This window comes from Acanthaster planci, unplaced genomic scaffold (genome assembly GCF_054643075.1).
Source record: "Acanthaster planci isolate LZ-2023a unplaced genomic scaffold, COTS_SCS Contig56, whole genome shotgun sequence".
Classification (NCBI taxonomy): Eukaryota; Metazoa; Echinodermata; class Asteroidea; order Valvatida; family Acanthasteridae; genus Acanthaster; species Acanthaster planci.
Genome location: NW_028257679.1, coordinates 50,849 through 73,433, shown reverse-complemented (window position 1 = coordinate 73,433; position 22,585 = coordinate 50,849). Strand labels below are relative to the sequence as shown.

At 42.6% G+C, this 22,585-nt stretch overlaps 1 protein-coding gene and 1 long non-coding RNA gene across 2 annotated transcripts; one reads left to right on the top strand and one right to left on the bottom strand.

Annotated features, from left to right (window-relative positions):
* Positions 1–293: 293 nt before the first annotated feature.
* On the bottom strand, positions 294–6,362 carry LOC147795364 (uncharacterized; the record flags this gene model as incomplete). The annotated part of the gene is made up of 5 exons (XM_087131998.1): positions 6,145–6,362; positions 5,909–6,037; positions 4,237–4,387; positions 1,829–1,981; positions 294–479 (listed from the first exon to the last, which is right to left on the bottom strand). Coding segments are annotated over exons 3-5 (456 nt in total), but the record flags the coding sequence as incomplete, so codon positions are not given.
* A 12,685-nt stretch (positions 6,363–19,047) lies between these two features.
* On the top strand, positions 19,048–20,184 carry LOC147795363 (uncharacterized). Its single transcript, XR_015423973.1, has 3 exons — positions 19,048–19,186; positions 19,415–19,547; positions 19,942–20,184. It is a non-coding gene; the product is annotated as an uncharacterized LOC147795363 (long non-coding RNA).
* The last annotated feature ends 2,401 nt before the right edge of the window (positions 20,185–22,585 follow it).

Sequence of the window (22,585 nt, the reverse complement as noted above, 5' to 3'; positions counted from 1 at the left end):
AGTTGGGAGTACAAAAATTGGCTTACCAGCAGCAGCTGGTTGTGCATTCGTTGGGATACTCACGTCTGCGCTTTGTGCAACCCCTGTCACGCCCGCGGGGTTCACATCATGCCCATGATGGGGGAATTCCCGTTTCTTCGGCCCTTTTTGACCCCACTGCCGGTTACACGTTTGGCTACCATCGAATTGGCACACGTGCAAACCATGGCCGACCATGTACACTTGGCGCACTGGTGCTGGTACTTACAGCCAAAGTATTTACAACCGCCCGGGCTATTAAAAGCAAAACACACCTGACTACTTCCGCGCCGAGTGGCACTGATCTGAGCGGTGGTGCGGGCAGAGCCAACGGCCGATGCGCCCACCGTGAACCACAACACCCCATCTAACTCGGCCCAATGATCGATCGGGTGGCGTGGCCTGCCGAAGATGAAACTGTTTGTCATACAATTGCTGTAGGTACTGACGGTGGCGAGCGACTGGAGTCGTTGACATTTCCCTATCCACACTGAGTCATTGATGCGGCTGTGTGCTGGCGCACAGCTCCCCGTGCAACTGCGGGAGCCCGGGATCCCCGTCGAGCTTTCTTACTGGGCCGAGTACCGGCCTGTAGACAAGCAGGGGCGGAAGTTCGTTTCCGCGGTCGTGGCATTCTTCGGCTGCCCCCCGGGTAGCAGTTGCCTGTCGTGTGGAATCCAAACGATATCGTCCGGAAGGCCTGACAGAGCTGTTCGAGGTTGCAAAATTCTGCGATGAATTACGTTTTCTTTAAGTCCTCCACAATTGACGGACAATTCAGGGCCTCGCTCAAAACTTCACTGTGACCGATTTATCAAGGTAAGGTAAAATCCATGTGGTTTGATCGCTGGAAGCTGTGACGAAATAGGCTAGCGAAGTGATCAGCGCACTTTCATTGACCAAATAAACCCGTGAAGCTGAATGGCCAATGAATCTGGCGGGCTGCCCCCGCGATGATTGGAAATCTCTGGATCTTCATTCTGGCTCATTGCTCCACCCCATTTCGCCTAGACGCTACTATTACACGACAGGCCCCCTTCGAATTTCAACACACAATCTACACTCAGCACAAACATGTTTTCTTTTTTCCTAGAGTATAATTAATTTTATCGCTAAGGTCGATTAAACGTCTTGTTGCATACGCTGCATTGGGATGTGCCCGATTATAAACATTAAAGGTACAGAAGGTACACAAGGTCAGTTCTGCATATGTTCCTTTGTGGCAACAAAAAGTACTCAGATCTAAAAAAACAAAGGGTGCCTAGGAACAAACCTGACAAAGTTTCAGCTCAGTGAAAACTGTATATTCTGAGAAAACAATATTCTACATTGAAAATCTTGAATTGTGCCTGAGGTTAGCATGTGGAACACGTTCTTATGCTCAGTGGAATGCAGCTACGCGATGTCAAGCACTGAACCGAGCGCACGACATGTCAATGATTGCACGTGTTTCTAAAGCCGACCTTTAGAGCAGACACATCCTTGGGAAATGGCCTACATGTACATGTACTTTCATTGTTTTCTTCAAAATGACAGCTTGCCAGAAGGAATAACTTTACAGAAAGTCTAGTCCCATCACCATCTTTAAACTAAATATGTTTTTCTATAATTTGGTCAATAATTCTTTCAGTTACTTTTAGGATCACTGCAAATAATGGACTTTACCTTTAATGCCATATTGCTGAATAACAATGCTGCCAAATTTTTATGGTCATACCACAGAGTTTGGTGAACTTATTTGTACAGTACTTAGATAAACTGTGACGGCAGTTTTGATCATACTTAATCAACATACTTGCAAGTTTCTTACCTGTTTTAGGACGAACAGGAAGTCATTCTGAGTTCTGATCAATGAGTAAGGTGAGTGAAGCTCACTGGCCAGTGATGCATAGGATGCTACAATAGGTGAGAAATATTGAGTTGCTATGGATATGTCCAAATGATCCTTGTCAACCTCCTCTTCCTGTTGAAATCAGGATATTGTGTCATTAGTATAGTATCATTTTATCCTAAACGTACAAATACTCGTACCTGTAACTGTCATGATTTTAATTCGAGATGCATGGCACACGTCATAATGATCAACTTGTAATGTCAATATCAACTGATAGCGCTCCTTCCACATTTACAAAAGCAGGTATCATTTCACCCTTTCTGTATATAATACACAATAAAATGAAAATTTTCAAAAGACACATTAAAGAATTCAGTACCTTGCGTAAAATCGTCACCACCACCATGAAGTATTACTAATGTGGCTTTGAGAAAAATCAGGTTTTCAAGAAAATCATCAGAGAAGTTTTCCTTTATAAAAACTGCCAAAGAAAATAAGTATTTTGTGACAACTTCAAGTAACAAAAATCCCTTAAATGATTCTTTGATGTCTAATCGTTCACCCGACCAGAGTTATTAGTATAAAAACAGGGGTTAATTAGCCTAAATTAATAAGCAGAGGTTAACGTCACTTCGTGTGCATGAACGTCCTTCTGTTCAATGTATAATAATCACAGGGAAGGTGATCGTGTCTTTACACGTGCACAACTGTGAATGTTATGAAGCTAACCTCACTTCGTGAAAACAAAAATCCAAGTTGACCTGCATTTCAGCCGTTTCCTTGAAATATGTTTTGTACATGTTCAAAGGATGCTAAGCATTGCGTCACTCATGAAAACCCAAAATGCTGTTTCCAAGATGTTTGCCATTGGCAGCATTAACGCATATGTAACTATTACATTAATGATGTTGTGTCTGTGGGAGCATGTCAAAATGGTCAAGCACAATGTTGTGAAGAAAATATTGAAAAAAATGGACAAAAATTCATATATGAAAGGGCTGCATAGCACCGTGATCAGAATACAGACGAAAATATAATATATAATCAGTTCTCTGAACTATGTAATTGCCGAGCTTATGGTAACTGGGTAATGTACCTTGGTCAGGGCACTGAATGCGCTTGCACTGATCAAGGTACCCAGTTACCGTAAGCTCGGCAATTACAGAGTTTAGAGCACTGATTACATATACAATGTATATATATATATATATATGTTTGCCATCAACTAACAATGCCTTGTGCAGCAGTTGCCAACAGATTTAATTGACAGAACTACTAATGTAGAGTTTGCATTGTCATTAATTTTTTGAAGAATTGAATAAATACCAAGTTTGGCTGCTGCAACTGCAAGTGTCCTCTTGAATTGTCCCAAAGACTTTGGGTTAAAAATTTAAGATGGGATATTGATTCAACTTAAATGCCCTTGAAAGATTTTTCTTGTTATCTCAGTTTGTCAAAACAAAAAGTTGGTAATTATGCAATTGTCTCCAAAACAACTTTGGCGATATCTGACTGGTTTTCCCAGATTGCATCGTAAATGCTTGTAAAACATTAAAATTAAGGGAGGAAATTTGTGTTTAATTTGATAAACGGGTAAAACTTTCCTATATTGTTTAAACATTTAGCCAACACTTTACAGAGGCTCACCACTGCCAACCTTGGGGTTTACATGTACATGTTTATGCATGATCAGCTGGATAGAGAAATGTAGACCAATGTTGAGGGCACTGAATAAGCAACTTTTGTCATCTTAAATTACATGATCCCCCCAAAAGTAGATGGATACAGAAACGAAAAAAATTCAGGCAATTAGGAGCAATACATTTATTTGGCATGTTAAAAATGTACGCCAGATCATATCAATCAAATGCCAAAAAGGGGGTTCCATTTAATAAACGTTTTGGAAAAATCTGTAAATATTTACTTAAGTTTTTTGTTTAAATGTTTAAACCTGCTAATGTCACACCCTTTTCCAAAATAAGGTCATGTATTCATGCATCCTCATAGGGCAAGAGCTTTGTATTACTGGGCTAGGCTTGAGTAAACCTTTTGTGCATTACTGAAACTACATGTAAAATTAAAATAAAACAGCCTTTGAGACACCATGGCGATGCCAGCAATGTGTGGGGACAGCGCAGACATCCAGGATTCTCACAAAATGGCAGGTACTGTGCCAATGAAAACAATGACCATGGTGACGTACTCATGCATCAGCCAGTCAGAGGATCGGATTACACAATCCTTTCTTTGATCAGTGCGTATACACATGCTCGTTTCAGTTATTTTCATCGGCACGGTGTGGTTGCTACCCACAAATTTTGTTAAACTCCCGGATGTCCACGCTGCCCCATAACCTCTACAATCTTATAGAATGTTCATCTTACCGTGGTGAGTTTCTTTCCAATGGCAAGTTGGTTCATGTGACTGATGAAAGCTTTATCTGCAGTCAGGAAAACAATGTCTGGCATACTAGGGTTCCGCATCACCACAGTGCCCTTCATTTTGGATTCACTGTTACCGGTTCACTAAAGATCACTGAAAGTCAAAAATGGTTAAAAATGTTTTTTCTTAACCTCTTGTACAATTTATGCAGGTATGGCGGTAAGGTACTGTAAAATAGCTGTCCCATACAATGTACATATACTTTCAACATATATATACATTACGTAATTCTCCACAAATTAAATCATTTGTGTCCATCTTTGACAATTCCTCTTTACGTACGTAATTCCAAGATGCTATTTTTTATTTGTAACGCCACACATTCATGGCAAGTGGTATTCAGTATTTTAATAAACATCAAGAATCATTCATTCTTACCAGTGGATATTTTATCACAAATCTAGTGCCCAATTGTTTTTAACTGGCACACACTAAACACTGTTTTGGGGAATTTTTAAGGGAAAGAGTTCTATATGGCCATCACTTGACTTGACACCCTCTGCACAAACCCTTATGAGACTGATGGTAGCTGAGTGATAGTGTGGTTCCCAGACCAAACAGATCCCAACTGTGTTTGGCAGCGGTCAACAATCAGGAGTTAATCACTGCACTGTAGTAAACGAATGGCCAATGTTCATTCATTACAATGTTTTTGTTACACCCCAACTATAGAATCAGTCCCAACTACAGCAGAGAGGTCCTGTGTGCATGTGTCCAGCATGTGCCAAAGTCATATCATTTACAAATGTCATGCCATTGGTCAGAGGGCTAAGTGCCACATTTTAGATGAATTGTGTCAAGTGTGAGACAAATTGACTTGGATAATGTCGAGACATTTCCCACAGACATTGGTCAACAATAGTTGGGCCAGCCCAACAGCAGTACTATAGTTGGGACTTATTCTATACACTGTAGTTGGGGGTATAACATTTTTACGATGACTGGACTTCCATGAGCTATAAGTATAACAGTGACCCAAGGGGGTTTGGGAATTAATGTACGTGATCTAGACTTTGCCTACCCCCAGAACTGTGGGGTCCGATGTCAGGTCCGCTCCAATGAGAGAGCGGGAGCAGACGTTGGACCCCACAGTTCTGGGGGGTAATCTAGACTTATTGTAATTGAGAGGAAAATACTTCTCAAGGTTGGTATTAAAAAATCCATAAATTTGATGAAAGCTGTATCGGCGTCAGAATAATTAAAAAGTCAATAAAACGAAAGTGGAGACCAATCATCATGATCATCAGCAACAAGTGCTTGTTCAGTAAGATTAGTGAAATTTTCTTTGGAATAATCATGCGTGGCGATTGAGTGGAACAAATCGAAACCAACATGTCACGGACTTCTACCATGGAGGTTGGAAAAGATGCTTCTACATGTACATTGTACTACTAGTAGTAGTACTACGGAGCTGGCCCCCAGTCTGGAGCTAGCCTTGACATGCTATAGACCCAGCTTACTTTTTATATTTATTCTTTCTGTCGTTGACTGTTGATTATTTTACAGCAATATATTTGCAACCACTGATTGTTCAGTCCAATTTAAGATAAAGCAACAATTTATGATGAAGATGTTTCCAGTAACAAAGGAAGAAAGGGCAAAATATTCCATCACCTCCTGCTTGATTTGTGCATTGATCAGGCTTCGTTTCCTCATTCACCGATATTAACCGCGCCCGGCTGCCCGCCCGGTACGGTTTTACCGGTCCCTACGTTCGGAGGACATCTGCAAGACGTCAGGAGACTATGTACAGGATAGGAACAAGTTTAATGGAACGTCAGCATCACAAGCTTGTTGTAGAGGCAGTATCGAAACAGGGAAAAGACACGCTTATGGTAATTTATACTTACATCACCATTTGGTTCCCTGGGATATGGGATATCTAGGCGTCACACGTGAAACATGATTTATGCAGTATGTGAGCTCTTGGCCTTGTCACGCACATGGTTGCACAACACCATGACTACACCAAGTACGCTCCCATAGGAAACAGTGCAAAATCAGGCTGAAATAGCGCGGCCTGTTGACTCTGGGGAAGAGGTTAGCCTCCCCTTTTTCACTAGAAATTCAAGCTTATGATATGACAAGAAGATCCCTTTCTGTTTCAACTTTGTAGGGGTTGGCCACGCGATTTTTTTTATTCGCCTTGCCTCACGTATGTTTGGTCCCCAGGCCCCGTAGACTGTGCGTGCATTCAGTTCATGAATTTGCACCTGCGCAATAGTAACATTATGGTCGTCGGCCTGAAAACTGATCAGACGACGCTTATCGGTGAAGAATTTGTCCTGCCATTTCCCTTGAAGACCTCGTGTGTTAATAAATTACCAAGAATCTATCAAATGAGTATATATAATATATCCTGATAAGACAGATCTCAGGGAAACTGATCAAAGAAGTGGAAACAAAAATTTTACGACAAAGGATAATTATGAAAAATTACCGGTTTTTAGCTAACTTTGTGCCCAATTTTCACACTTTTGTCGAATTCCCCTCAGGTCAGCGGTGGTACTGTCTGGAACCACTGGGTTGAATCGTTTGTATCCATCAGTTAACTTCTTCAAGATCGAGAGCCATTTGTCTGAAATGCGGTTCATGCGGATTCAAATTTCCGCACCGAGTCCGACATGACCGGACAGCGGTCCGAAAAATGAGATGTTCGGATTTTTGGCATGGCATACACGTAGACAAGTGTGTATTTGCCTGCAACTGGGGACCCCCTCGTGTTCCTCTTTTGTTTGTACTTTAATTTTTTTTAGAAGTCCACCCACATGTTTTGTACACAGTTGTCAATCGGGGACCCTCTGTCCATCGGGGACCTTATTGTCCTCTATTGTTCAGAAACAAACTCACACACACCTGGGAACGAGTGCGTTTCGGTACGGGGTGACTTTTACTGTATTGCAACTAATACGTACAACCGATGTCAAATTACCCGACTAAAAGACCCAAACAAAAACTTTCCGTTCTCGTCCATGTCACAGATGGAATGTGAATTGTGGGATGGCGTGGTTGGAAGTTGCGCAAGCAAGACATTAATAACAACTTGACAAAGCAAACCAAGTGTTCTGAACAAAATTACAAATGTAGTTTTAATTCTGTGAGGCTTTAACAGAAATCTTCAGAACATATAATCTTCAAAATAAACGGAAAAATAAACGAACATGAATGAATTGCGAAACGAAATGAACAAGCTTTTGCAACTGCAAAAAGCAAAATCAAATGAAACGTAATAATGATGGACAAAATTAAACAAATTGTAACTTATATACAAATCCAAAAAGAAAAAAAAACACAAAAAAAAACAAATTAGTGTCGATGGATTGCCTTCCTCAAATCTGAGCTGAGCCCAAGCCCGAAAACCAGGAAGCTCGAGAGTGCCGGACGTAAAAGCCCCTGGTCTTAGCCAATTTGAGGAAGTGTACAGATATAAGTAATTAATTGACACGAATGGTGGGTATGTGGTGGCGGTGGTGGTGGATGCTGGAAGGATTCAGTGTAGCTCCTGCGGTAGCTAGCTGTCCGGTAGTCTGTGGCCATCAGAGTCACCGTTGCCAGGCCGTCCAAACACCACCACTTCCCACCGTGTCAATGTGGCACTCTCCCGAAACTAGGCATGCTAATCCTTATATACCCACTATTTACACAATAGGTATTTACCCCATTCGGAAAGATCCAATTAAAGTACAATAAAAGAACCACTTACGGTTTCCTTCTTGCATGATACTTTCTCATCAGAGCGTTTTTTATCACCACTCATAAGTACAGAAATGTCAGGGAAAACTCTGCAAAACTGAAAAAAATCCCCTCTAAAATTTTAGCTTCACTTTCGAACTTTCTGACTCAGTTACCGTTAGAGGTACGTACGAAAGACGGGCAAAAAATCTAACCGAAAATGGATTTTTATCGTGTACAAGTTAGCAAAAGAGACTTTGAGCGTGTAAATACTAATCGGTATCGTAATGAGGGGCAAAAAACGTTTTCCTGATGCTGACCGATTACTTTTGGGGTCCACCTGTCCGAGTCAACAGCCACTTTACTGGGCCTCATGCGCGCCGCAAACTAAGTGAGGGGCATGAACATACGTGGCCCCGACGATACCCCCAAAGTAGTAAAATTCGCTCAGCTGTGAAAGTAGCCGTCCGCCTCAATCCAAATAGGCCCGCAGGTTGGGGCTTTCTGTGAAAGAAATACCCTCAACTGAAAACTACAACTCCCAAATTCGGGATTTATAAAAATATTTCGATGATCCCTCCTGATATTGGGCATTGTCATTGTAAAAACCCTGCGAGATCACAAAATATTAATGAGTTCGCGCGCAGAAATACAACGATTTGGTGGGATGCACCCAGACGTATCTACATAATTAAGCCTGGTTTTATATCGACCGTGAGAAAACGCAGAGAGCAATGCAATCAAGACGCAAACTGCAACGCTAACAAATGGAAATAATGTCAAACGGAAGTGTCACCATACACGCGAACCAGCCCCGTCTAGATGGACCGGCAAGTTGAAACGTATGGGTGTACTATTTACGACAAACATTTGTCTCTCTCTTTAGCCTCCCTCCAGGCGACGCGACGGCCACGACAGCTCCCTTGCGTCGTGCCGTCGGGTCGCACCGTCGCCATCTTGCCATTACTTTTGTACACACACGTCGTGTGTCGCGTCGTGCCGTCGCCCGTCGCGTCTTGCTGTCTTTGCTCTTTTCCGTTTTGCTATTTTTTTCTGCCTAAACGTCGCCCCTTCCGTCGCCCGTCGCGTCATACTGTCGTGTCGTGCATCGCGTCGCCTTTACGTCGCCTGAAGCGCGACGCGACGCGTCGTGTGCTGCCGCCCTTTGCTTCTTGGTGTTTATAGAGGGCGCCTTTACTGTTTTCTTTTATTTCCGCCCTCGTACCACGGACGTGTATAATAAAATCTGGACTCGCAATGCCCTTAATCAGCTTATAGAGTCATTGAATCAACTCGCAGCCATTTTTCCGAGCCGAATACAAAGCTTTTCCGGCAATGCCCACCGTTGTTCTTCCTGGCGTCAATAGAAGGGAACCGCCCACGCTTTTGTATTCGGCTCGGTAAAATAGCCGCTGGTTGGCTTCTTTTTCATACAAAGGCGTTGCAAGTCCAGGTTTTTTTATATACGTCCGTGCCTCGTACTTGCATAGTACGGTACAGTCCACTAATTCAAGCTCCATTGAAAACAGTGTAAAATCGGCACTGTTCGGGCCCAATAATATGGATACCAACTTCCTTGAGATTGCTGAAACACAAATGAAATTATTGTCTGGTCCCTTATCTTTTGATTTCCTTTCAATTTTTCAAGTGGCAACCCTCAACCTTCTTGGGCACTTAGGACCATTTTTCAGCTGTAGTTTTTAGCCATTCTGCATGCTCTCATAGGATGGCTCAAAGACCCAGACAGTTGATCCTGGCAACGATTTACACATTTTCACCATTTCAGGGGCAAAACAATCCCCTTTTTCAGAAAAATGATGGGCTGCTACTTTTAATGCTAATGAGCTGACCAGAAATTCTCACTTGAATAGTGGATTGCATGCACCCAGTACATGGTATTCTCTCTTTGTACGCTGCCGCCATGGGCATGCAGAGCCTTGAACTGACAGCTTTTGAAATATTGTCCAATTGCAGAGTACAGATTAGAACTAACGCAGCATCATGCCCAAAATTACTTGCCAACATACAGGGAAAAAGCTGCCAAATCGAGGCTCTGCATGCCTATGGCGGTATCGTACAAAGAGCGAATAGGTAGCAGGTCTTGTTTGTGTTGTTCTTTTTCATGCATGCTGTATAACTTTGTGTTTTCATTAAGAGTGAGTTGTGGAAGAAAAGGTTTTTTTTTAATCAAATGTAATTAGAAAGAGTGTCACGACCAACTATCAGCCTTGTCTCCAGGAAATAAATAACATGAGCCACAACTTTGTTTTAACTTTTCCTGCTCTAATTTTGATCTTCTTAATAATTATGTAATAGAATTAATTTTGTTGCCCTACTTTTTGAAATCTTAAGTCCCCCAGAATTAGGTCACACAATTTGTGCAGGTTGCTTGGCAGCGCGTGTGGGCAGTTGGTAGTAGAACTTGCAACCAGCCACAAGAGTCCTTGAGAAGGAGCTGATAACTTCCCTAGCTAGTGACCTTCCACACTTCACTTGACTACTGGACTGAACAGAGACTGTTCCGTAGTCTCTCTGTGATTTCTCCTTCCATCGAACCTTCCATACTTACAAATTCGTCCCTGTCCTGCTCTACGCAAAAAAATTACCAGTGTAAGCCTACTGAACCACACATGCATACGTTGCTGGACAGGGGGTGGCCTGGACCAGAGCCACATGAATTCCGTTCCGAAACCGGATTTAGTCGAGGGGAAGGAAAGACTGTGCACTTGAACCCTAAATATGATATAGCCCAACACATCTTCGCCATCCATTCAAGCTCTTTTTACTGCAAGCCTTTCTACTGCAAATTCTACAGCTACTTGCCAAGTCGTCCCCAACTTCAGCAATAGATCGTCTTCAAGCTAGACCCTTTATTTATTTTCACTCCTAATTCATAATTGTTCTGTTAAACAGGATCCCTGTTTTTTTCTCATTATTAAAAAGATGCGTTCTCTAACGTGAGGGTATTTGTATTTTCGTAAACCATGCGAAAACTTTTCACTATATTAGCCGGAAACGAATTAATTCTCACTGGTTAGCTGATAATAAAAGGCGTAAACTAGTAAACAAGGAAATAATGTAAGCAGGTGTCATGATTCTCATGTTATGTCCGCTACAATAGTTCTCAATCTATTTTAAGATACAATACATCAATCATTATAACGTGCTTGGTAATGTAAGATGCGGATCAGAGGAGAAATTATACATGTGTGTGGCCAAACAGCGTTGAAAAAAGACACGGCCACAATGATAATAGCGTCTGTATAATGTTTTATTCAGAAACATGGACTAATATCATTGAAAGTGTGGTGCTGATGAAGGTAACGAGGACGACTGGCCTGATGGAAGACTACGACGGAATATTCTGAGGGTTTTATAGAGCAGGCTCGGTGGTAACTTCCTAAACCCGTGGTCAAACTTGCGGTCATACAATTGTAGACAAATTGTCTGGGGGAATTGGGAGAATTACTTAAAAATTACCGGGATGGACCACGGAGAAATACCGGTATCTATAAGATTACAAATCTACCACAAGTGCATCGACGGTATTAAAAAGAAATCATTGGCTGGACTAAAGAGTGACGAATTCTGGGCTTCCACTTATTATGAGAGGGCAGTTCCTACATATGCCGATTTTCTTTTTGCTCTTTTTTCTTTTTCTTAATAAAACATGACAGATATTAATCCTAATCGAGGAATGGATGAGATAAAAACAAGAACAAATCAACACCAAAGAGTAAATAGCATGTACTTTGCAAGCACGGGGGCAGAAATGAAAGAAAACAGTAAAAGCGCCCTCTATAAACACCGTGAAGCGTGCTGCGTTAGTTCTTCTGCCATCTATACTCTGCAATTGGACAATATTTCAAAAGCTGTCAGTTCAAGGCTCTGCATGCCCATGGCGGCAGCGTACAAAGAGCGAATACCATGTACTGGGTGCATGCAATCCACTATTCAAGTGAGAATTTCTGGTCAGCTCATTAGCATTAAAAGTAGCAGCCCATCATTTTTCTGAAAAAAGGGGATTGTTTTGCCCCTGAAATGGTGAAAATGTGTAAATTGTTGCCAGGATCAACTGTCTGGGTCTTTGAGCCATCCTATGAGAGCATGCAGAATGGCTAAAAACTACAGCTGAAAAATGGTCCTAAGTGCCCAAGAAGGTTGAGGGTTGCCACTTGAAAAATTGAAAGGAAATCAAAAGATAAGGGACCAGACAATAATTTCATTTGTGTTTCAGCAATCTCAAGGAAGTTGGTATCCACATTATTGGGCCCGCACAGTGCCGATTTTACACTGTTTTCAATGGAGCTTGAATTAGTGGACTGTACCGTACTATGCAAGTACGGGGGCGGAAATAAAGGAAAACAGTAAAGGCGCCCTCTATAAACACCAAGAAGCAAAGGGCGGCAGCACACGACGCGTCGCGTCGTGTCGCGCTTCAGGCGACGTACAAGGCGACGCAATGCACGACACGACGTGCGACGCACGATGGTACGACGCACGATGGTACGACGCGACGGACGACGGAAGGGGCGACGTTTAGGCAGAAAAAATTGCGACAAGGAAAGGGGCTAAGACAGCACGACGCGACGGGCGACGGCACGACGCGACGCACGACGCGACGCGTCGTGTGTGTACAAAAGTAATGGCAAGAAGGCGACGGTGCGACCCGACGGCACGACGCAAGGGAGCCGTCGTGCCGTCTGGTCGCGTCGCCTGGAGGGAGGCTAAAGAGAGAGACAAATGTTTGTCGTAAATAGTACACCATAGTAATGGTCCCATTTTTTCCAGCGTGCTCGGGTTTCCGGGTAGTGTGCGCACACTGCAGAGGGTGCGTTCGATTAATACACGTGTAAGTCAAACTTTCACGAGAGCGTTCGTTTAGCCATCACGTGATCTTTGTGCCTGCCCTGGTGTCAGCCACCACTACCCCTGCTGGCGAGCGGGTCTCTGGAGGCTGCTCGAGTGGATTGACGTGACGGATGGGCTGTTCGAGCGCGAGCATGGTCATGGACATGAAGGGCACGTGGCGGGAACTTGACCTTTTTCCCAGAATGCCTTGGCGAATACACAGCAGCGTTTGAATAGCCTAATTTGGAGGCTTCCTTTGGTGTAACACTGGTGTATTCAGGGAAGCTAATCGAACGCACCCAGAGCGACGTGGCGACCCGAACTGGCCTCCGAACCGTTGCGCAGTGAATCCTGTCTTGGTTCGCTTTGTGGGGACGACTTGCATGCTCAGTCCCTACATAACATGATGCGGGGCGCACATAGTATTCATGTAGGCCTTCGTGAGGACGTACGTCCGTGCGCCTGCTTTGAAGCGGTTTTGCGCGGAAATTTCGTTGGTCATGGCATGGTATGCCGACTGTCCGTCTGCGTCAAGTCGCTGAGTATTGTGGATGACGCACGAGGTATAGGCGGGAACGTGTATTTGTTATTTACACCGTAACCTAGGCCTAAGGTTTGTCTCTCTGATGGTGCTAATTCGCTCTTGAAAAAAAGACTAGTGTTGACAGAACCAGTCATCAGGCTTGAGCGCGCGAAAACACGAAACATACTTAAGTAGTATGTAATACTTAAGTACGACAACAAATATAATGTACGGTGTTTAGTTATGAGAATTGATACTTCAGAGGTGATAGACCGATGGATTGCGATAGTATTGAGGTGATTCCTCTTCTTCGGATGGTCAAATTATTTCTTTGGTGCGTGTGTAAAAAAAAATTGAATTTTAATCACCACCATGATAGCAGCTCTATAGGATAGCCAAGCTCACGCAATGTTTTTGATCATTATATTACATTTTTCGGGGGTAGGGGTGATAAAATACAAGTACGATATGACAAACGTGAACACCTTGGGTGGGTTATTAATAAGGGTTGTCTTCAAGCAGATTGAGATTTTTTACCCCTTTCGTCTCTCTTTTTTTCCATTTAAAAAAATCGAAATTTCACAATTTTTTACCTGAAACATCTTAATTTTGGTTTTCGAGTAGCCTTGATTGCTACCTCGTCTGCATCGTTTTCTGTCGGGCTTGTTTACCTTAAGCTACACGTATTACTGCAAAGTCGAATAAACAGACAGGTTATGGTTAAGCAAAGTGCATCAGTAATGCTTAATTATTATGCCTACAGTGAAAGACTACCAATGTCAAATATAACTTTTAACTTTGCACTATATAGTACAGCAAAGGATGATATAAAAATTAAGATCCTCGGTGGGCTACTTCGCTGCCTGTATGCATTTGAAGCACGGAAGAAGGGAAACGGCACCGAACGCATTATTCGGTCCCGTGAGGTTAGTTTGGTTTGTTCACGTTTTGCATTGCGTTGGCCTAACACGATTCCTGGTGGAGCTCTCAAAGCAGCTAAAGCTTTGCAATAACGAGACGTCTTCCAATTTTCAGTGACATGTGCTGAAACTCTCTGGACTTTCTTACAAACAATATATGTCATGTTTCCGCCCCACGTTAAATCCCATGCTTGTATACGTACTCGGCACTAGTCTCTTTTCAAGCGCGAATTAGCACCACCGCAGCAAAAACCTATACGCTGCGGTGTAAATAAAAAGCAAAGATCTACGATCTTTGATTTAAAAAAAGTACGTTAGACTTGAAATCAAGTAGATAATTGGGTGGGTGTAGTCCACCTTCCTCGCGTAGCGTACGCGGGGCGGTTCGGCGAGCATATTAATAACAGGCAGGAACGGTCAGTGCAACCTCGCTCCCCAATGTGCGTGCCCAACGGTGCCCAGCTACCGACTTCAACAATTTGCAAGCCCTTTCGTGCACAACATATGGGGCTTGCTGCCAACATTTGACGGAGCACTCTGATTGGCTAAGAATCCCGATAATATTAATATTTATTTCAGGGGCAGTTTGAGTCTCGTTCAATGAAGATGGTGTTTAAATTATCAAAAAAGATGATTTTCCATAAAGCATTGATTCTCTTACCAGAAAAGATAGTTAATAGATTTATTCGTGAATAATTCTGTATAATTGTCTCTAAGCGTCGTAATAAAAGGATGCAAGATATGAAAGAAACTGGCACTAATCAATTGTACACATCCCTGTCCATGTGAATAAATGGTAGAGTCTGTTCGTAGCGTGAGCTACTATTGGCGCTCTACATGGAAATATATGAATCATGCAGTTCAGTTGCTGCATAAATAAATATCCATCCAGGGTCAGGTTGATCAAGTCGATGAAGTCGTTGGGGGGCACAGGGGTCGTGGGCCGAAACCCGGTAACAACTCACGAGCAGGGGCAGAATCGCTGTGGCATGCTGGATGGATCGCAAGCAACAGTAAACGGGCTCGGCACTAATCGTAAAATGACGCAGCGTATAGACGACAAACACGACCCACTAACGACTTGATTTCAAGTCTTAAAGTACGTAGGCGCGCGGTACAGTGATCAGCCAACCTGGACGCGCTGACTGACTATTTAGGATCAACCTCGTTCCCATGTGTACGATCTTACTGCACCATGTTGGTTCCCAACGGAGGGGCGGTGGAAGGCATTTGCGCGTGATGTGCGCGCAACGGTATGTAAACCTGTTCCATTCATTAAAAGGGGGGTGTTCATAAGGAACTATTTCATTTAAAGTTCCAATCTCCAGCGTTTCCATCATCTACATGGATTATTGAAGAACTTGCTCTATTTTCGATATGTAGGCCTATACTAGCCTTTTGTTTCATGGAGACTCTAGAAAAGGATTCCCATTTGAGTTTCTCGATCCAGCTATGGATCCTGCATGCAAACACGTTTATAATGCACACGCTGCGCTGCGATCTTCTCAAATTAACACCCCCAAATTCCATGCATAACAACGATTTAATTGGCAAAACACCCACATTCAACATTGACTGTTTTTCTGGAATGTGCAAGTTGTCACGGTCAAAAAAGAATGGAAGGTAAACAAAATGTCCCTCTCTAAGACAATTTTCACATCGAAAATTAAGTTTTCCAATGAAAGTTGATGAAACCCACGCACAGTAGTGTTTTACTTGCTACCCACATCAACACTTCATCGGCTGAGCGTGAAACACTGACGTCTCTTAAGAACGATGATACCATCGTGATTGAAAGAGCGGACAAGGGTGGTGCTCCGGTGGTCTAGCGTAAGGACTTGTATGTCACTGCAGCGGAACGTCAACTGTTTGACGTTGCGTCCTACACTAAGGTTGACCGTGACCTAATACACAAGAGTGTCAAAATATTGTTGCTCGCACTGTCCGAGGTTTCATTGACTCTAGTACCTTCCCCAACGCAACCGAACTGGTCGTTCCCAACCCAGGCACGGTAGTCTTCTACTTGCAACCCAAAAATTCACAAATCTGGAAATTCATTGTGTCTGCGTTTAGTTGTCCCACTAAATTGATATCCAACTTCCTTGACACCATTCTACACCCATTGTCAAAACGCTCCCCAGCTATGTCAAGGGTACTAATCATGCTCTACGTCTGTTCGATGAATCTGAGTTCCCAGGTTCATCCAACTTTCTTTTCACCATGAATGTGAAATCGCTTTACATATCCATTCCCCAAACGGATGGTTTGGCTGCGCTCAAACACTATCTAAATCTCCGCCAGACTCAGGATCCTTCCACCAGCACTCTGCTCCGTCTGGCTGAATTGGTGCTCACGTTGAACAACTTTGCGTTCAACGGTGAGCACTACATTCAGGCCAGTCGTATGGCCATGGGCACACGGATAGGACCAAGTTACGCACGTTTGTTTGTTGGCCGCATCGAGGAGCAGATGCTGACCCAGCATCAGTGTGTGCAGCCGTAATGTACCGGCGATACATCGATGATATTGTTGATGCTATCACCGGTACGTGTGATGACGTTGAGAATTTCGTAGGGTATGCTTTTCACCCAGCACTGCGTAACACATCTGTTGTGTTGCAACACTGTTGCCTTCCTCTAAGTGCGCGTCCAGATCTGTGCAAGGAAACTTGGCACAACCGTACATTACAAACCCACAGATTCCCACAGCTACCTGCAGTACCAATCGTCTCACCCCCTCAAGTGCAAGAACTCCATCCCTTACTCTCAGTTTCTTCTACTGCGTAGGATTTGTTGTTGCGATGCAGAGTTCTCTGCGCGTGGGAAGGAAATGCTAGGTTTCTTTCATCAGCGCGGTTACCCTCCGGCTATCACATACGCTGCCTCAACGCTACATGTCAATCCCATGCGAAACGGCCCTGAAACCCACCAGGACCAAGCAACGTGATTGCGCCCCCTCGTACTCACGTACTATCCTCAAAACATCCCGGAACGTAATGTTCTTCTCAAACATTTTCGTACACTTGGAAATGATGCGGCCACAGCTTGCATTTTCACCGAACCCCGATTTGCGCGTTTCGGGGACATGGTTGTACGTTCCTGGTTAGATTCTGTCTCTCCTTCAAAAGCAGGCAGCAATTCCCCTTGTCAGCGCCCCAGATTTAACACTTGTCCCTACATAGTTAACAGCCCGTTGGTTGTCGGCCCCCGCGGTAGCTACAGAATACACGGGGATCATACATGCATTGTACATGTAATGTGGTTTATTGCATTACATGCCGCCGCTGTGGCAAACTCTACATCGGAGAGCCAAGCGTCGCCTGGGTGACCATTTCGTGGAACACCGTGCGCAGTGTGCACCAACAAACACCCGGTCTCACTGTTGCGCAGAGAAATATGGAAGGGCTGCGTAGCACCGTGATCAGGATATCAGACAAGAATATATAATATTAAACCAGTGCTCTGAAATATGTGATTGCCACATATTTCAGAGCACTGATTTGATGTTATAGATCACTGTTGCGTAGCACTTTTGCGCGCCGCCACACACTCTCGGTGACATAAGCGTCTCCATCCTGCGGAAAGCGTCATCCGATGTACAGCGTAAGGAACTGGAGCAGCGCGTCATTTTCGAACTTGGAAAGCTTCATCCAGTGGAATGAACGTGGATTTTTCTGCGTTCAATTAGAACTGAATCCGCCTGCCCAGAAGAAGGTACTGAGTTACCGAAAGCAAGGCAATTACATATTTCATAGCACTGATTATATATTATATTCTTGTCGACACAAGAAGACAGTTAGGAACAATGACTTTCTTATGAAAATTGAATTAGGGAAGTCGGAAATCTTTCCTAAACTAACCACAAAAGAGAATAGTGGGGAGCACTCTGTCTTCTTGCAACTAGATTTTTTTTTGCTTTTGAAGAAAAGAGGTGGGGTGAGGCGGGGGGCCAAACCTTCCGAGGACGTGCTCGTACAGGTTGGTCGGAATCTTTCCGACCCAATTAATATAATGATAATAATGCTTGGGTCGAAGAGAAGAGGACTATCATTCCTAAGGGTGATGTGAACAGCCAGGGCTTGACTGGTCCTATCGTTGTGCCACTTTGACCAGCGAAGTCGTGATTTTCTCAGAACATTGAGAACACTGCATGCCTTGCAAATTCGTGGGGAAAATGATGCAATTTCATCCATGCTTGGAGAGCAAGGCCCAAATCGTTGAGCCATGATTAATCTTTGCTATCTCTGTTGGAAACGTGGGCAATAAAACTTGTTAAATATATTTTCCCACATTTCAACAGGGCTGGACAAACAACCCATGGGAGAAACCGTAACATGGGTGAAAAAGTCCCACATGTATTCACAAACTGTAGTTGAGTCTTACACCAAACCAAACCAAACCAAACCAAACCAAACCAAAGATGGATTTTCCTCGAAACCGTAATACAGCCTGCTGATTTGTAGCTTCTCCATTTAAAAACTGGTCTATATACATAAAAAGCGTCTTTAAACGTGTATTAACTTACATAACGTATTAATAAATACCTCAGACAGACTCCCCATTCAACAATGTGCAAATTGATCGTGATTTAACATTTGATAATGCCCGCTGAAAAGTGATAATGCCCATTGCATCTATCGATAGAAGCATGGATCTCCATTATAGACTGGATTAGACATGGCGTCCAAAATGCGTCCCGCGTATGCGTATTTTCAGGAGCGTAAATAACGAGCGTTGCGAATTTCTTTGCGTGTACATTCAAATGGAATTTTTCAAAAAACGGTTGAGGCTTTTGTGCTTCAATCGTCAGATTTCGAAGAGAAACTGAATTGTGCACTTGGAATGGGTACATTTGGAAAGAATAATGGTTGAGGTGTACGCAGCAGTGCATTACCGGAAATCAACGTCAAGTTTGGAAGAAGGAAATGCGAGTCGCACTTTTTTTAGTTTCAGAAAATTTCTCAAGTTGTACTTTATGATGCTTAACTTTAAGCCTATATAGGCCTAGTAAGAAATTTACGACAGTCTATCTTGCCTATCAGGCTTTTTTTACATGAGACTTCACTATCTCGAAGTTGGGGCCGTCTGAAATGTTACCTATTGGCAAAAGTGGTTTCAAAAACATGATGACTAGTTTGTCGTATATTTTCCTCAGATTTCACCAGAAAATCTCCAAGAAAGCCACGATTTGTGTTTGTCGGATCTACAGACGCACCGAACTCAAATTGTGTGACAGACGATGTGATATGAGACACAGAATTCTTCTTCGGGGCAGAGATGAAACCAATGTGAGAAGCAGAGTGCTGATGTTTCACTTGAACGAAGTTACAAACAAGGAATGCGTAATGAAAGAAACTTTGTTTACATAACAAAATTACTCGTTCTGTGTTATAACTGACTTTGTTATGCCGGAAAGTACTTGTTAAATGTCAATCTTTGAGGCAGGTTGTGAACTCAACTTTTTAAACTGAATAATAACTCTGTTTTAAAAACGGCAGTAAGTTAGTTTGGTCGCTCATTTAAAGCTGCGCTCACTTTGTGCTCACAAAAGGATTCTCACATTTCCGTATGAGGCATGTAAGATTTCAATAAAATTTACTCAATATATGAATGAATTTTATTTACATAGTATTTTTCCCGAGAATGTGTAAAATTAAAATAATTTTATTGATTTTTTTTCAGTGTTGGCTCATCGAAACCAGACGGAAAAACACATGGACAGTTGGGAAATCATATTTACTCACATGTCCTACTGCATGTCCTGGCGGAATTCTAAAAGTTTTACACAGAACAAATCCCGACTGAACTGAGCCAAAGTGAAAATATTACTAAAGCGAGACCGTAGACAATATGGGTAAAAAATGAATTAACATTATCGCTTTCGAGTGGGTTTGTTAATAAGAAAATGGTCAGTTATTTCCGGAACTGATAATCTTGATTTTCTGTTTATTTTTGGCTTGTTTTAGAGAGGGTGGCCAAGGGCGTCGTCCCATAAGAAAAAGGCTATGTTGACCAGAAATGCACAACATACAACATGACATTACCCTCCTCAAGCGCCGCCATTGTTCGGCCGCGCATTTTGTGCACAGGCAATGCGCGATGTCCTATCCAGTCTATAATGGAGATCAATGGATAGAAGACAGTTTAATCCATTCCGATTGTTCAAGACCCAAGAATCTGTGTGCATGCCCGTTGCCACTTGCGCGCCAAGTCCATGGATTCTTGATCTTTTGGACAATTTGCACAGGAAATATTTCATAAAATGGACGGGGGTGTTCGGGAAAAGTAAAATAAAATTATAGAACAAAATCGATGGAAATGATCCCTCATATATTGACTTGTCTTGAGTCTTTGACTGAAAAGGTACTAATGCACGAGAAGGTGCATGGCACCGACCCACAGAGTGGGGTTGGGGTGACTCCCTCTTATTACCATTTAACATTTATTACTATAATTATTATTTCTTCATTTTTTTATATTGGGACCTACGTCTAAACCTTGGAAACACCTTAAAATCTGTAAAAGTCTAAGGAAAAAACTGAGAGATTTAAATGGCTTCACAAACGGCGACAATTACATGTTGTAAGGCCCCCAGCAAAAATCCTGTCATCCCATCAAAAGTTATGCTTAACCCCCCCCCCCCAAAAAAAAGAAAAAGAAGTCTCCGCTTTGAGGTCGTTGCGCGCGTCACCGTAGACCTGCGCATTAGCAAAATATTTGTTAAATTATTTTGGTATAAAACGATGTCCAAACTTGTTTAATCGACTGGAATCATGCTACTTCGTAATTTTAACGTGTTTTTGGTTTTATGTGAGAGAGAACAATATTCACTGTGAATCAATCTTTCAAAATAACTGTACCTGGCTGAATCGCTGGGGAATATGCGCGGCAGACGACAAACCCTACCTTGGGGTATGCGTAATATAAACTATTATATGTACTATAAACCACTTCACGCAACGTGTGTGCCTACAGAGGGATTTCACACTACCACCGTCTGTGCATATATGCATCGAAACCGAGGCTCTCTGTGTTGAACTTCGTCGCGCACGCCTGCGGAGTCGACATAGTACATGCAGTATCCGGTTCGTAAGTGTGACGCCACTTCAGTTTAAACACGCCCACTGCACATGCAGATACACGACCATCGTTAGTTCGCGGTAAATTGCCGTTATTTTGTCTTTTGATTTTATGTGTCGAATTGTCCTGAAAGACTCTTCCACAAAAAATTGAAGGATGCAAAGCCTGAATAAAACTTACTCTTCTGCCCTCACTCTGATGAGCATACACAAATATGCAGAGGCTTAAACATCTTTCCAAGAGGGCCCCTTGACTGGAGCCGTTCAATGAAAAACGATGCAAAACTGTGAACAAACAGATACAGGATGTTTTAAGTCACAAGGAATAAAATCAGTAAGTTGCATAACAATATACAGCAAATGTTGGAAATGCAGGAAGTCTAAGGACTAGGACAAGTCTACTCTAGGTAAAATGTATCTATGCACATGTGGATTAATGCAACAGGACACAAGTAGATGTAACTACATATACAGATACACGTAGAAAGAATTTATGTACGAATTCAAGAGTAAATGAGATGAACGTGGTTGTGAACATTCACTGAGCTGTTTCGGAACTTTCTGTTTGGTGATAACTTTTGGAAAATTCTTTCATGAGGGTCTTTGTTGCGTGTAGCTTTAATGTTGATCCAACCTCTGATAATTGTCCAAATGGTGGCTTAAAAATGTGTACAAAGTCAAGGGACTGAAATAAATATTAAAAAATCACTAGTAAATTACATGATGACGTCATGATGACGTCATTTCTTTTGAAGAATTCTTGCACAAGGGTCTTTGTTTGATATCACTTTCATAGCGATCAAACATCGCGAAGGTTTCCAAAAGTGGCTTGAAAATTTGTACAAGTAAATGGACTGAAGACACCTATGGGGAAAAGCTGCTCTTTATAATGTCATGTGATTTGCGTTTAAACTGAAAGAAAATTCTGAAATATTATTTCATATTCAGACTCTTGGGTGTACATGTAATCAAATGAAGACGAAAAAAATACGATTTTTTTTTCATTCTCATAGTAATGCTCAGCTGAAGTTTAGGACTACCCTCATTAAGATCGATAATATTGCGTAGTAAAAAACGTGTACAAACCCTACGAGGAAAACTGCAGCTTCAATCTCCTGTCACGTGAGCCCCTGATGATGTTATTTTGACGATTTTTCTTTTCGAGATTCAGATTGACCAAAGTTCCAAGGACAGGCTGACAAAAAACGTGAACAAAACTTATGGGGGAGATTAAATATCCAAAAATT